The 16,444-nt window shown below is 40.6% G+C and overlaps 2 protein-coding genes across 3 annotated transcripts in view; one reads left to right on the top strand and one right to left on the bottom strand.

Annotated features, from left to right (window-relative positions):
• Positions 1-6,711, bottom strand: part of LOC122565217 (endophilin-A2) — a 137,576-nt gene extending 130,865 nt beyond the window's left edge. Inside the window, exon 1 of one of the 2 annotated variants that reach the window (XM_043720970.2) lies at positions 6,536-6,711. In XM_043720970.2, the coding sequence (XP_043576905.1) occupies positions 6,536-6,580 (45 nt within the window). In that variant the 5' untranslated portion in view covers positions 6,581-6,711. The remainder of the gene's footprint in view (positions 1-6,535) is intronic. The other variant, XM_043720969.2, reaches the window with a different exon arrangement.
• A 357-nt stretch (positions 6,712-7,068) lies between these two features.
• Positions 7,069-16,444, top strand: part of chaf1a (chromatin assembly factor 1, subunit A (p150)) — a 52,802-nt gene continuing 43,426 nt past the window's right edge. The window contains exons 1-2 of the mRNA XM_043720962.2: positions 7,069-7,197; positions 12,775-12,867. The gene's annotated coding sequence lies outside the window, so the exon portion shown is untranslated. The remainder of the gene's footprint in view (positions 7,198-12,774; positions 12,868-16,444) is intronic.

The raw sequence follows: 16,444 nt of genomic DNA, 5'->3' as shown, positions 1-16,444 counted from the left end.
TCTACGTCCCCGGTATATGGGGCGTATTTGCTGATGTTGGATTTATGATTTGGTACCTACAATTTCCCTCTGAAAAATGCCTCCAGTTCCTCTTTTGGGAGAGGACAAGTGGATTAGGTCAGCACCCCTATGATGTCATGAGCTAGTTTGGCATGAGTTTGTAGAGCTGTTGTATTGCTCTGAACAGAGCTCTACATGTCGCCCATCTTTTCTTTGCACCGGTATTATTGCTGGACTTTGTGTCTTTTTTAGTCTGGCCTTCTGGAGAGGCTTTTTCCATTTATTCTGTCCATCCCTACCATTCGTTAGTGGGTAGGTAATACCAACCCCTAGCACTAGAGTGTCCAGGTCGTTCCTCGTGCTCAAAAGCTCTTCCGTTTGTTTTAGCTGATCATCTATGTCCATATGCTTAGGGATCAAAGCCGGTTCTCTGGTGTGGGTTCAGTTCGTCGGAATAATCCCGAACACTCTTCGCCTCAGATTCATGCGAGTTATCAGCTATACTCATGTCATTTGGGATTTGGACCTCTGTTCACAAGGTTTCTGCGTTTGTCAGAGATTTGCTTGGGTGTTTTCTTTTTAAGGATGCTAGCGATCTCTTTATTAATGAATTTGCATCCTGGAAATCTCTTTTCTAATTCCCTCAGGAGTGCAACTTCCTCCAGTGTCGATATGCAATCACTTCTCCCCGGTTTGCCTTTGACCTGGAGTGCTGTTTTGAGGTGATTTTCATTCCATAGAATGGGATGTTGAAGGCTCTCATGTTGACAAAGTCCAGCCTGAGTTGTAAACTGTTGGTCACACGCGCTGCATGCAAAGTCCCCCACTGGAGGGGGTTTCTTACTTTTGCACTTGGGTTAATGGTAGGAGATGCATGGTACTCTCCTGCTTTATCACAGCATGAACATTTTGTCCGGATGTTCCTTATTTTATGCACTTCGGTCATGTGAATCTTGTGACCCAACAAACTCACTGTGGGAAAGAGGGCATCACAGTCCACGCAAAACAACTTGTCGATAGGGTAATGGATTATAACCTCTTGGACAGATGTTCTGTAAATATATTGGTTCGATAACAACAACTTCTCAGCTGTCATACCCTCGAACTCTATTTCGGTCTCATTCGCCGAATGCGCTGTGTCCTGCTTTGGTATTTGATAATCCCTGCTGTAGAAGGTTTGGGTAGTGATGCTTATATCATCCGGTGGGTGGGCTGCCCATACGGGTCCTTCTACAACATGATCAGTGTCATCCACTACTGGGCTAGTCAGTTCCTTGGGAGGAATAGCCAAACTCAGCTCCAAGTTGGGCAAGAGGTATCGTCCCAAGATCACTGTCTCGGTTTGACTTGAGACTGATCTTGTTGCCAGCTTTAAAGAGCAGGCGCATTTACAATTTAACAAATTAACACAGCTCGCAGTTGTGGATGAGGCTGCAGGGAGGTTGGTTATCCGCGATGCCTTCCAGCCAGACTGCTCCATTGAACACGGAAAACATTCTTTTTTTGAGTAATATTGAGGTATCCGGTCTATGCAGACCACAGCCGTCTCATAGCTTTTCTCAGTTGTTTCGTCACTCAGCAGCCAAAAGCTACTGAGCTGACTAGCGGGGCCAACAAGGAGGCACGACACAAACTATGCACCAAAATACATCAAAACGTCCTAGTTACTCCCATGCATAAAGGATCTAACAGATAGTCACCACCTTCTCACCACCAGCCAAGAAATGTCTTGTGCTTGTTGGAAAGCTCTGGTTCTGTTATAAGTGCACCACCCTATCTTAAAAAAATCAATAAAAATAAAAATGGAGGAATGATAACTAATGTATTACAAACCTCATTTTATATTCATTGTAACTGGGAACAAATCAGTAATGTCATTTATTCACCATAATATAAGTATTTCCAATTTCTGAGAAAAAGTCTGTCTCAAATCTCAAGTGCATCAACTTTACTCAAATTCTGGGAACCTGACATGGCATATTAATCTGCCAATTTGTATATATGGTAGTGAATCTGCATAGTTATTAGGGCTTCAAAAAGGAAGTAAGATACCATCAAGACAGTTTGACTGGTGAAGTAAATTTGCCACTAATTGTAAATAAACATATGCTTCAGGTAATTAGATTTAGATAACAAATTCTGGTATTTATTTTCATTGCACCAGTCCCACTCCTCCCACCCCAAACAGGGCCGGTTTGTGGGGAGTTCAACGATACAGACAAATCTATGATATCTTGCTTAAGTGGTCAGTGTTCAGGTCTAAGCCAATGCATGTTGTTGAATTCCACTGCACTATGGAAGTACGAGCACTGATCTTGACCTTATTGGTGCTCTCAAACACAATAATCCCACTAGATCGTTTCCCTCCCTATCTTAACAAGTCAAGGCCAACTTTGGCAAACAAACTGATACTCTTAAAATGTGCAAACTTGAAATTGTCCAAGGATAGCATTTGGGACATTTACTGGTCAGTGTTAAACCATAATTCAAACACTACTGCTATTATTGGAAAAATAAGCATTCATCAAGTGATTATTTGGTTAACACATACTTTCTTCATTGTCTATATCTCCACGTGACCAAGATATTTGAGGGTACCCCAACAAGGGTTGGCACCTTCTGCAGAAAAGGGTAGGAAACTGAAAAAAAAATACAGAAGGCCCTAAGATATGAAGCGGACTTCAACTATTAGCCTATCGGGTCTGCTCTGCCAATTGATCATGGATGATATGTTTCTCAACACCATTTTCCTGCCTTCTAATCTTCTTGTTAATCAAAAACATATCTGCCCCTCTCTTAAATACACAACCTTCAGCAGCAGTAAGGTCTACAGCTTCACCGAACTCTTGCTGAAGAAATTTCTCCTCATCTTAGGTGTAAAGCATCATTCCTTCAATCTGACACTGTGACCTCAGGTCCTAGTCTCTTCTACTAATGGAAACATCTTCTCCATGTCCACTGCATCCAGGTCTCTCAATACTCTGTACATTTCAATCAGCTCCTCTTATCCTTCTAACTCCATTGGATTTCAGACCTAGAGGTCTCAACGACTCCTCTTAGGAGAAGCCCTGGGATCATTGCTGTAAATGTCCTCTGTACTTCTTCCAAAACAAGTACATGCTTCATTAGATATGGGGCCCAAAACTGCTCACAACATTCCAATGCAGTCTGACTGGAGCATTATAGAGCCTCAGCAGTACACGCCTGCTCTTGTATTCTGGCCTTCACAAAGTGAATAGTAATATGGCATTTGCCTGCCTAACTGCCAAAATAACTTGCATGTTAACCTTTCAGAGAATCTTGAACTAAGACCCCTAAGTCATAGAGTCATAGCAATGTACAGCACTGAAACAAATCCTTCAGTCCAACTCGTCCATGCTAACCAGATATCCCAGATAAACTTAATCCCATTTGCCAGCATTTGACTCATATCCCTCTAAGCCTTTCCTATTCATATATTCATCCAAATGTCTTTTAAATGTTTTAATTGTACCAGCGTCCATCATCTCCTCTGGCAGCTCATTCCATACAAGCGCCACCCTTTGCATGTAAAAGTTGCCTATTAAGTTCCTTTTAAATCTTTCCCCTCTCACCTTAAAACTGTGCTGCTAGTTTTGGACTCCTCTACCCTGGGGAAAAGACTTTGACTATTCACCCTATCCATGTCCTCCATGATTTTATGAACTTCTACAGCGTCACCCTGCAGCCTCTGATGCTCCCAGCTGTTTTGCTGGTTCGGCTTTCCAAAATCTTTCCCCATTGAAAAACAATGGGGAGGTGCCGGTGTCGGTGTTGGACTGGGGTGGACAAAGTTAAAAATCACACAACACCAGGTTATAGTCCAACAGGTTGATTTGGAAACACTAGCTCTCACAGCGCTGCTCCTTCCTGATAAAGGAACAATGGTCTGAAAGCTAGTGCTCTGAATAAACCTGTTGGACTATAACTGGTGTTGCGAGATTTTTAACTTTGCCTATTTAGAGAATCACATCTTTGCCTCTATTCTTCGTAACAAAATGTATAACCTCACACTTTCCCACATTGTATTTCATCTGTCACTTCTTTGCCCACTCTCCTAGTCTGATCAAGATCTTCTGCTGCTTCCCCACCTCAACACTACCTTACCCTGCACCTATATCTGAATCAGACTAAAAATCAAGGTTCACCTTGCAAGACTTAAGATGATTAAAAACAGGATTAAATATTAAAATGTATAACAGAAAGAATACATAAAATATATATAATACATTAGCTATAATAATTTTATTCAGACTGAAGAACAGACAAACTGGTACTTTATACTCAAAACAAATGTTAAGGCCTCACTGGAACACAGGTCATTATTCATATTTCCTATTGCACTCTTAATAGAAAAGTCCTACACAGAATAAGTCGCCTTTGGACGATTTGAAAAGTCAGTCTATTTGTGTAATTGCACTCAAATGAACAATGCTATCCATAGAGTGTCAACAGACTTCCTCCCACGCTTTGGAATTGCGATGTATTAACTGCATAGTTCCACTGCAAAGATCATTCTGACAGCAAAATTCCTCTGTCTACTGTCATAATAATCCCTTTACAAATTGGCCCCAAACCTTTTACAAATTTTTGCAAAATGGCACTTGATTGTCTACTTGAAAAAAAACTCCATTCTGGAATTCATTCAGTCCTCAGACATCACAGAAAACATGACTGTTTACAATCAATAATTTATTTCCCCCAGTCCCACTGAAAGCACTGAGCCACGAGACTTTCTCGGTACTTCTCCCAAGTGCCCATTCCTCATGTACGTGTCAGACACTTTCAGTGAGCTATCCAACCATGAAGAACTTGACATCCAATCCAACTCCTCTCATACAAACATTTCCAGCAAATGTTACAGGAGAACCATCAGGAACAAGAATTTTGCCTGCCCTGTTGAAAGGTCACATTGACCTGAAATGTTAACTCTATTCCTCTACATCAACACCACCTGCCCTGTTGAGTATTTTCAGGAAATTTTGTCTTTAAGGAACTCTGGCTGCTTTGGTTATACCAGAGACAGACCCGTTTGAAAGCCTCACGACAACAGTCATTCATTAGATCCTTTGTGCTCACTTTCATTGTTGCCTAAAAGTAACAAACACAAGTTTCCAACAGAACAGCTTTGTCGATACACTGTGTGGCAATGATTGGTTCCAATGCAGCAAATAGATTGTTTTGATAATTGGCTAACATTTAAGAAAGTAAATTGGTTTCTCAGCATATACAACCTCCATTGATCTCTTGAACACACCATGTTATGGCGCATCATGATTCTTCAACCACCATTATCTTTTAAACCTTTACACAACTGACTATGAGACAATCTTAATTCTATCCTTAACAAGCATCCACTTTGTTATTTTTAGACAAACAGTAGGAGCAACAATTCTGATTTTATGTGTGACGAGATATTAAAATGAATTACGTATTCCAAAACTAAACAAAGAAGGGCTGATGCCAAAGATCTGAAACAAAAACAAATAGCTGGGGAAACTCAGCAGTTCTGAAGAAGGGTCACGACTCAAAGTGTTAACTCTGCTTTCTCTCTAGAGGTGCTGTCAGACCTGCTGAGTTTTACTAGCAATTTCTGTTTTTTCTTACTTAACTTCAAATGATGCTCTGGTTAAAAAACCGGGAGCCAAACTTCAACTGGACACCAATAACGTCTGCATTTTATTTTCCCTACTAGTCATTTTTCTCTGGGTAAGAGTTAACCGTTAAACTTTGCCAGTAAGCAAAGACACATTGTGAAATTGCACATATAGTATTTTAAGTGTAAAATATCAAGATAGCTAGCAAGTAAGCAACTTGAATACTTGTGAGAATGTCAACGCTTCTCTAATACCCTAAAAATTAACGCTGTCAAACACTGCATGATTTTGCGTCCAGAGGAACGCTACTTAAAAAAAAATCCAAGATTAAAGCGTTTGAAGAGAGAGATTAGGGAATAAACGTGGCAGTTCACTGGCCTGAAATCAGTCCCGCATTTTTAAACTAACAAACGGATTCAAGTTGTCGATACTAGTAAATAAACCACACTAACAATCCCACCGGGTCTGTCAGTCCAACACGGATGGATAAGGGATTGCATAACCAGTCTCTCTTTCATTTATACAAAGCCACTTATTTGTTTTAAAAATCAAAAAGCAAGCGTTCCTGTTGGCCGTTGCTTTCGTACAAGAAAAAGAAAGTTGAATTCAAACGGAAACTGTTGGCCGAGTGAAATAAAGCTCGAACTTAGATTTCACAGCAACAACAACAACAAAAACTGATCGTTATAAAAAAACTAATTTTGCATAAACGTAAATAAGTTGGCATTTTTATAGCCGCCACATAGACCATGAAAACATGTGAGCCACGCTGTAGCAGTAAGTTAGAGCGGTTGTGCCTGTTGAATGACACTGGCACCAGCCGGGGTGAGAGCTCATTCCTTCACACTGAGATTCCCCCCGCCCCCGGTCTCCTCCAGATCCCAGATCCCGGCCCCCGGCCCCCGGCCCTGTCGCCTTACCTGACTCGCTTTGTAAAACTGCTTCTTCAACCCGGCCACCGACATCCTCGCACACTTCTAACGGACGGCAACTTTTAAAAAGGCTCGATTACGTGGCTCTTTTCAAATGTTATTCCCTATTTGCAATCCCCGCCTCTCTCTCTCTCGTTCTCCCCCTCGGAGCCCAGCTACAGAGTCTCTGTCAGAAATCCTACATGGCAACCGCAGCTACTTCCGGCAGCGCGACAAGGAGCGCCACCCGCCGGCGGAACGTTCAACCGCGGTCAAGGTCCTCCACAAACAGCGCCTCCCACAGCGGCAATCCAGCCAGTCAAGCCCTTACACGGTCCTCCACACAGAGCGCCACCTTCAGCCGAACTCCAGCCATTCAGGCTGTCGAAGTTCTGTCACCATCCCCAGCTGTGTAGACTGTAGGCATACCGCCACCTGTCGTTCTGGAGGACTGAAGTCACATCCCTCTGTGGTTTGCATGGATTGACTTGTGCACTGGGAGAGAGAGTGGTCTTTGTAGGGTGTGTTATTTTTGCTCTGGAAACCGAAAGGTAAAAATCTCTGGAACGGTGTTCTGATGGGCGTAAGTTTTTTTTTAAGAACTCCACAGAGAAAGGCCTTGATCAGGAAGAAATAGTTCCTGAAAGCTCGATTCGAGGTGAAGAAATGAGGTGAGTCAGGAGGTTTGAGGTGAAGGGGAGATCAGCTCCAAGTATGTGCAGTATAAATGTAGATGTTTCATATATAAGTGAAAACACATTTAAATTGTAAGGAGAATTACTCTTCAAGGGAAGCACAATTCAGCCAATGTAAGAGACCCCATCTTTAATATTCTAAATTGGAATTTGCAGCAAGGGTTTATGTCTTCAACTCTTTTGAGCCAGTGCAAGATTGAAATGTGGGTCAACGAGTGCCACATGAAAAACATTCAGGAAAATGGTTGCCTGGGGAAAAATAAGACATTTTTGTAACCTCTATTCCATCAGAGTACAAACTATTCTTCCAGCTCTGCTTCTGGCAACTCAATGGTCCAGTATGCAAGAGCAGGTCAGGATAACTCCCTGGCTGGAGGCTGAGGGGAGACTTCATAGAAGTCTATAAAATTATAGGATGCATAGATAGGGTTGACGGTCAGAAACTTTTCCCCAGAGTTGAAATGTCTAATTCTAGGGGACATGCATTTAAGGTGAGAGGGGGAAAGTTCAAAAGAGACATGAGGCCAAGGTTTTTTCCACAGAGAGAGTTGTAGGAGTCTGGAATGCACTGCTCGGGATGGTGATGGAGGCAGATATGATAAGGGTATTTAAGGGACTTTTAGATAAGTGCTTGAATGTGCAAGAGATGGAGGGAGATGAGCTGAAAATGTGTTGCTGGAAAAGCGCAGCAGGTCAGGCAGCATCCAAGGAACAGGAGAATCGACGTTTCGGGCATAAGTCATTCGACCGAAACGTCGATTCTCCTGTTCCTTGGATGCTGCCTGACCTGCTGCGCTTTTCCAGCAACACATTTTCAGCTCTCATCTGCAGCCCTCACTTTCTCCATGGAGGGATATGAACCAAGAGCACGCACAAGGGATTATTTTAATTTGGCATCATGTTCGGCACAACATCATGGGCTGAAGGGCCTGTTCCTGTGCCGTACTGTTTTATATACTATGTTCTTCCTGCTGCTCAGCAACTTTTTTCTGTGACCCCTTTCCTCCTAATCAAAATAAAATCTTGATGTCAGGAATCTTCATGTTGAGAACGACAGGATTCTAGATGCCTGATAAATTCTCATTGGAGCTGAGGTGGACAATATCAGTCGTCCACTCAATTATGATGTGCCATCTGTTATATGAGAGTTCAGACTTCTCTTTATAAATGCAATTTCCAATAAAATTCATTGTATTTAAATTGGAGTAGTGAGGTTAATTTTGAATAATTACTCTCTATGATGAACTAACCCAACTCTGATAATATTTAAATATGGGTCCTTCCTAATTAATATCGTTCATTTCCCTATGTTAACTTTTACCAAACATGGAGAAGATTATGGAATTATTTAAAATTATGACCTACCGGTCAGAGTTGTTAGAACCAGGCAGTTTCAAGTATTGTTAAATCTAGAGCAAGTGAGTAAGCTTAAATGCAAGGTGTTCAGGACAAAGATGCAGTCTAAGGATATGAGGTAGACCATTTAGGATTGAGATGAGAAAATTCCTTTACCCACATAAAGCTTGGGGACTTCTTTGCTGCAGAAAGAAGTTGAGGCCAAAACACTGAATGTTTTTAAGAGGGAACTCGATATAGCCCTTAGGGCGAAAAGGTATGGAGAGAAAGCAGAAATGGGGTACTGAGTTGGATCATCTGGATCATTGAATGCCAGAGCAGGTACAAAGGGCCTAATGGCGTACTGTTGCTCCTGTTTTCTATGTATCTAAAGAGGGAATTCTTTTTTGCATGGTATTATGAGGTTATGGAATGTACTACCAGACTTAGTGACAAAAACAAGTAAACATCTCAATGTTTAAGAACAAATTGATGGGTAAATGAAGAAAAGGGGAATAAGGACATCTGGAAAAAAGATGGGCTCTTAAAACACTTCCACTGAAGATAATACTAATACAGACTAAATGTGCCAAAAAACATACTTCCATCTTGGAATTTTCCATGTATTCTACTAAAGGCTGGTTAATGTTGAAATTGGAATAGTAAACATTGGGAACACTGAAACCATTGTCCAAGCTTCCTTACCAAGCCGTTGACACTAACTGCCTCCCTGACAATTATCTCCCAATAAATCAGACTGTTAGCATCCCCAAGATGAACTTGCAACCTCATTTCTATGCACATTTCTGCCTCCGTTAAATCACTCGACTTAATCACTGCATCTGCTCATCTGCTGCTGATACTTTCATCAATGCCATTATTATCTCTGGACTTGACTATTCAAGTGACATCCTAGTTAACCTCCCCCACTGTAGCCCTGGTAAACGTAAAGTCATCCAAAACTCTGTTGCTCAGGTCTTAACTGGTACAAAATTCCATTCCCTTATGTTTGTTGACCCACACTGACTCCTGGTCAAGCAATATAAAATTTTTGTCATTGTTTACAAGTCCCTCAATGGCTTCACCCTCCATATGTCTATAATCCCCTGCACCCCCAGAACCTGCCTACAATCATTTAGCTGTGGGCAGCAGATCATCCCAATTTGAGTTGATCCACTAACTTCAGTTGCCAATTGCCTAAGCTCTGGAATTTCTTCTCAAAAGCTCTCCACCTCACCTTCTCTCTTTAAGATGCTTCTCTTTGACTAAGCTTTTGATGATCTGTTTTAATATAACTATATTATGGCTCAATGTCAAATTTTGCTTGATAATGGTCCCATAAAGTGCTTTTGGAAGTTTGCTTGCATGAAAAATGCTGTTAACTTTTCTGTTGGGGGTGCTTGTGTATGTGTAACGTTATATTCTATCTCTCTCTTGCTATTTATAATCTTATTGATTCAAAATTACATTATCTGTTCAGGGAAAATAGGTTTGTACAGATTGTTTATTATCTACTATACCCCCAGATTCTGAGGATGAATAATTAGTAAAGACTGATTCTTATCAATTTGTGGGAGATTTCTATTTTTTAATTGAATGTTTATGCTTGGAGAATGTATACTCAATGCCATTTCAGGATCCATGGTCTCAAGTCTTGATAAGGACCATTTTATTATTAAAATGAATGCATTACAAATAAGAACTACCATATCATGTATCACATAATTTCGGATAGAATTTAAAAAGATTAATTCTTCATATTGTCATGCAGGTGATCTATTTTGACTTAAGAAATGAACATTTTGCAGCACACAATTGAATTCTATCATGTAATAGTATTTCAATGCTAATATAACAATAGTATTTAGTGATCTTTCGTAATATTTAGTTATGTTGTATTGTTTCTGGAACTGCCATTGAGGCCTAAGGAAGTAGTGTCGATTAACTACAAATATTTTGGATATCATTTAACTTAATTGCACCTTGTTTATTTCCAGTCAATGTCGTGGTGTTCAAAATAAACTTGATACTGTTTTACTCCAATTTTAACTCAGTTGAAATTTGCCACTCTCCCCAGTCTATTTTCTATTCCTAATTCTTATAGAATCCCTACAGTGTGGAAGCAGACCATTCAGCCCATCGAGTTCACATTGACCCTCTGAAGACCATCCCACCCAGTCCCACTCCCTACCCTATCCCCGTAACCCCACATTTTTCATGGCTAATCCACCAAGCCTGCACACCCCTGGACACTATAGGCAATTTAGCATGGTCCATCCACCTAACCAGCAGATCTTTGGACTGTGGGAGGAAACCGGAGCACCTGGAGGAAACCCACGCAGACCCGCAGAGAATGTGCAAATCCCTCACAGACAGTCGCCCAAAATGGAATTGAACCCGGGTCTTCGGTGCTATGAGGCAGTAGTGCTAACCACTGTGCTGCTCAACAGTGGCAAACTTTACAAGTACAAAGATGATAATCTGGTGGGTTTAAATGATGGGACAAGGTGATTTTACAGTTCCTTAAGTTTTATTATCCTTCATCTAATATCTTATTTATCTTTTGTCCAAGGGATCCATAACATGTGACACATAAAGTCACTTACAGCAACTTCCCAAGTCTGGCTTATGCCATAGCTTCTGCATCAATGAGTCAATAACCAAAAGGCTAACCTGTCTTTTCACAGTTTAGATGCTGACTGGCCGGTAATATTTTCTTACACTTTTTTTGCTTTCAATTCCACCATTAACATTCCAGAGTTTTGAAATTTTTTTTGTCCTGAGTATCCTGTCTTGAATATAACATGACTGTTACAGAAGCTGTTTGTGTCTTTTGCTCTTCAGACTCATTGATAATAAATCTAAAACTGCATTTTTAAAACTATATTGACCATGAGTTTCTTTAGAATCTAGAATGTGGCTGAAGAAATGTTTGTGGATATATTTTCTCCTTCCTGAAGGCAATGGGTATCTATTTCCCCAGATACTGTGTGTTTCCATTTGGACTGGCTGAATGGCCCTTTCCAAGCATAAGCCTTAATGGTTGAATACCAACAAGGTATTCAGTTATGGAAGACACCAAAGGCAAAGTTGATCTTATCAATGTGTACACTTTACACATTGGATCATAATACTGAATGGGATTCTATCAAACTGGCATTGAGGCCCATTTTTTCATCCTTTCATGGGACGTCGGTAATTTTCACAAGGCAATTCCTAATTGTTCTTGAGAAGATGCACTGAACTGTTTTCTAGACCAGGTACATCCACAGTGCTGCCAGAAGGGATTTCCATGATTTTGATCATGTAACAGTGAAAGAATGCTGATCTAACTCAAGTTATTCTGTGGCTTGGAAGGGAACTTTCTGGTCATGGTATTCCCATGCATCCATTGACCTTGTCCTTCTACGTGCTAGAGGTGGAGGTTTTGAAGATTCTGTCAATGGTTTTTAGCTAAATTGTTGCATTACATCTTGTAGATAATACACTGCAGCCACTGTGCATCAGCATTGGAGGGAGTGAATGTTGAAGGTGATGAAGCGATGTCTTCCTGCTTAAATAATCAAACTCAGCACAAACCTTGTTACTCTATACAGCTCACATATTCTCTCGCAAACCCAATATGCCTTTGGCAACTGTTTTTATTTTGTGACGAAACTATAAAATGTGATGTATGGGGGAATACTTTTAAAGGTCTACCTTACATTTGCAGATAATATCCTTTGTAGGAAAATCATATTATTACATACACATCCTGGATTGTCACAGCCTTGATATAACAGGAGGTAATTTAAACCTTCAAATTACTTTTTCAAGTGTAGCAGTTATTGTTCAGGAGGCAAATATGTTATCTGTTCTTGCTGGAGTTGTCCTACGTGAGATGAATCTATGAATCTATTCTCTGGTGGTTTTGGTTGAGGGAAGAATATTGGCTAAAACACATTGAAAATTCCACACTATGTACACTCCCCAAAAAAATATTGTTCTGTACTAATAGCCAGAGGCAATCTTGGATTGTATGCCCAAGCCTTCATTCAGGGGGACAAACCATCTGTATGTGACTGAATATTCCAAGGTAATACATCTCAAAAATTGCTAACATATTAAACTCTTAAGCTTTGTCACAAGGTATTATTATAATGGATGCAGTCAGTGAACGCTACGAAAATAAAGAGAAATTATTATTTTCTATGACTAATTTTTCTTTCTTCCTTTCAGGAAGGTGCTGGCTTTCTAGGCTGTGTCCTTCATAGGCTGTTGACTGCCCTGCATTCTCTCTCCCGGTATGAATCTTTATTGGGAGCTTAGACAGTGAGTACTTAGTTGGGCTATTCATTACAATGGATGGCACAATTCAATTTTGTCCTTGTCCAATATACTCATATTTTCATCAGTAATTGCTGAATAATGATCTGCAGTGTGAATTCCCAATAGGTCAATGCCTTTCCTCGCTGTTCAATCACATCCATTGGTCCAAAGAGCAATTTGTTTACATACCAGTTCATTGGGGCATTGCCTTATAGTTAGAGCATAACCATTAAAATCTCATTTCATTATATGTAATCATGTGTGGTAACATCATTTCTGAGAACCCGAGGGACAGAAGGATTTAAAAAATTTTGTGTTAAAGTTAATTTCTCAGCAAAAACTATTAATTCATGTTGTACAGCTCATGACAAGGTTAGTGTGATCAAAATATAAATAATATAAATGAATAATTCTTAAAAGCTTGATTTTTTTACCCAAATTTATTCTCCTTGTCGTGATGTACCAGGAAGAAAACATTACATTTAAAAGGTCCTAAGGATGGGTGAAGGGGCTCCAGACCTTGGCCTTATTATTCAACAAATTTTATTGGGCAGTGTTTTTGTCCTTGCATTGTTGATTTGATTCATAAATATTTGTGATTGAAAAATAGATCTCATTTACACATGGAACACTAGATTCCATTAGTGCCATGCTAGGGCATTGGCAGCTGACCATCTGGCACAAACATAGACGCATCAACCTAGTTAACTAGTAAACAAGGCCCTGTCAATCCTGCAAAGTCTTCCTTATCAACATCTGGGGTTTGTGTTCAAATTGGGAGAGCTGTCCCACAGACTAGTCAAGCATTTCCTGACATTGTCAGTAAGGTATGAATGTGACAATGTTCCAGACATCACCATTACCAAGTATGTCTTTCCCACCAGCAGAGCAGATCTATCAGTGGTGGCGGCACAGTGGTATTCACTCGGGCGGGAGTTGCTGTTTAAAACATTTTAAAGTCATGTGGCATCAGATCAAACGTGGGCAACAAAAAAGTCCTGCTGACTACCATGCCATACCAGCCAATTATCACCCAGTAGGTCTGCTCTCAATAATCATCAAAGTGAGAGAAAGGATCACTACAGTGCTATCAAGTGGCCAAGGAATAACCTGCTTATTGACAATCAGTTTGGTTCCACCAGGGCTGCTTTGTTTCTAACGTCGTTATAACCTTAATCCAAACATGGAACAAAAGAGCTGAACTTGAGAGATGAGGTGAAAGTGATTGGGCTTGTCATTAAGGTAGCCTTCAATCGTGTATAGCGTGAAGGGACTATAGCAAAACTGGACTCAATGGGAATCAGGGGTTAAACTCTGTACTGGTTGGAGTCATACCAAACACATAAAAATATGGTTGTGGTTGTTTGGAGTTCAGTCACCTCAGTCCAAGACATTGCTGTAAAAGTTCCTCAAGTTAGTGTCCTAAGTTCCACCATCTTCAGCTGCTTCATTAATGATCTCCACTATAAAGTCAAAAGGTACAAAATAGTTTTAAAGCCACTTAAAATCCGTTAAAGCAACCATCTAAATAAACTAAATCAACCCAGATTAAAGAATACCAGCTCTTTAAAGGGACACTGTAATTTATTCAAATTGTTATGATTATATGATTTTATATTTGGTTAGTATTGCACACCAGCCCCTGAGATGCCCATTGGCCGTGGAAGGCCTTTAGCAAGTAAGTGGAATCTGCAAACTTGCTCTCCAAGGACACCCAGGTATGGATGTAATCATGGTAGAGGGCAAGATATCATGACGAAAGACATCCCTCAAACTACCCACTAGATTTGTTTATGGCCAACTTAGCCATGATCAGGAAAAGACTCATGAGGTCACCTAATTTACTTCACCCCAGCTAAGGATCGGAGTCATGGGGCAGAATTTCAAACAACATCTGTAGAGATGCCCCTTCCGAAAATGAAATGAGGTTGCAGTGGGTGTTACATACGGAGCATGAACTCCTCAAGGCTTCAAAATACACAAGAGTTCCTGGAGTTCATGAAGCACCAAACCTTTTATTTTGTGGGATTGCTGGGTAGAACACACTCAGCACAAAATCCTTGTTGGATAAGGATAGTATGCCCAAATAGATCATGCCCATATATGGATGTTGTGTGAGGACTTTTAAAAATTTGGTCTTGTGATATGACATTACTGGCATTGACAGCAATTGCTGTCCATCCTTAATTGCCTTTAAGAAGGTGATGGTGAGCCACTTCCTTGAAACACTGCAGTCTGTCTGATACACCAACAGTGCTGTTCGGGAGGAAGCCCAGGATTTTGACCCAGCTATATTGGAGGAACTGTGATATAGTTCCAATGTGTGTGACTTTGATGGATATTTGCAGATATGGTGTTCCTATGTATGTGCTGTACTTTATCAAAGAAGAAAGAACAAGACAACACAGCAACATGTCCTTTGGGCCAACAAGCCTGTACCAATACATGACACCTTTTTAAACTAATAATCTTTTACCTCCGTGCAATCTGTATCTCTCTCTTCCCTGCCTATTCATGTATCTGTCAAGATATCTCTGAAACATTGCTGTTGTATTTGCCTCCCCAATCTCCTCTGGTAGAGACATGGTAAATGGAGTTCCGCGTAAGTGTACAGTTCCAGCGCAGAAGCAACTGGAATTTGAATCACGTATTCAACAGCATATTAGAGTCATCAACATGTACAGCACGGAAACAAACCCTTCGATCCAACTCGTCCATTGCCAATCAGATATCCTAAATTAATCTACATCCATTTGCCAGCACCTGGCCCATATCCCTCTCAACCTTTCCTATTCATCTGCCTTTTAAATGTTGTCATTGTACCATCCTCCACCACTTCCTCTGGCAGCTATTTCCATACATGCATCACCCTCTGCATGAAAATGTTGCCCCCTACGTCCCTTTTAAATCTTTCCCCTCTCACCCTAAACTTATGGCATCTAATTCTGGACTCCCCTACCCCATGGAAAAGACCTTGTCTATTAACTCTATCCGTGCCCCCATGATTTTTCAACCTCTACAATGTTACCCCTCATCCTTTGACACTCCAGGGAAAACAGTCCCACCCTATTCAGCCCCTCCCTATAGATCAAAACCTCCAACCCTAGCAACATCTTTGTAAATCTTTTCTGAACACTTTCAAATTTCAAAATCCTTTCTACAGGAGGGAGACCAGAATTGCACACAATATTACAAAAGTAGCCTAACCACTGTACTGTACAGCGCAACATGACTTCTCAACTCCAATACTCAATTCTCTGACCAATAAAGGAAAGCTTACTATTTTATCTACCTGTGATTCCACTTTCAAGGAATTATAAACCTGCACTCCAAGGTCACTGTTCAGCAACACTCCACATGATCTTACCATTAAGTGTATACATTCTGCCCTGATTTGCCTTTCCAAACTGCAGCACTTCTCACTTATCTAAATTAAGCTCTATCTGCCATTCCTCAGACTGGCCCATCTGATCAAGATCCTGTTGTACTCTGAGGTAACCTTCTTCGCTGTCCACTACACCCCCCAATTTTGGTATAATTTGCAAACTTACTAACTATTCCTCCTATGTTTACACCCAAA

Source organism: Chiloscyllium plagiosum, unplaced genomic scaffold, assembly GCF_037043375.1.
Source record: "Chiloscyllium plagiosum isolate Xiang-an unplaced genomic scaffold, Cpla_swu_hap1 HiC_scaffold_28, whole genome shotgun sequence".
NCBI lineage: Eukaryota > Metazoa > Chordata > Chondrichthyes > Orectolobiformes > Hemiscylliidae > Chiloscyllium > Chiloscyllium plagiosum.
This window is presented reverse-complemented; position numbering and strand designations above follow the sequence as displayed.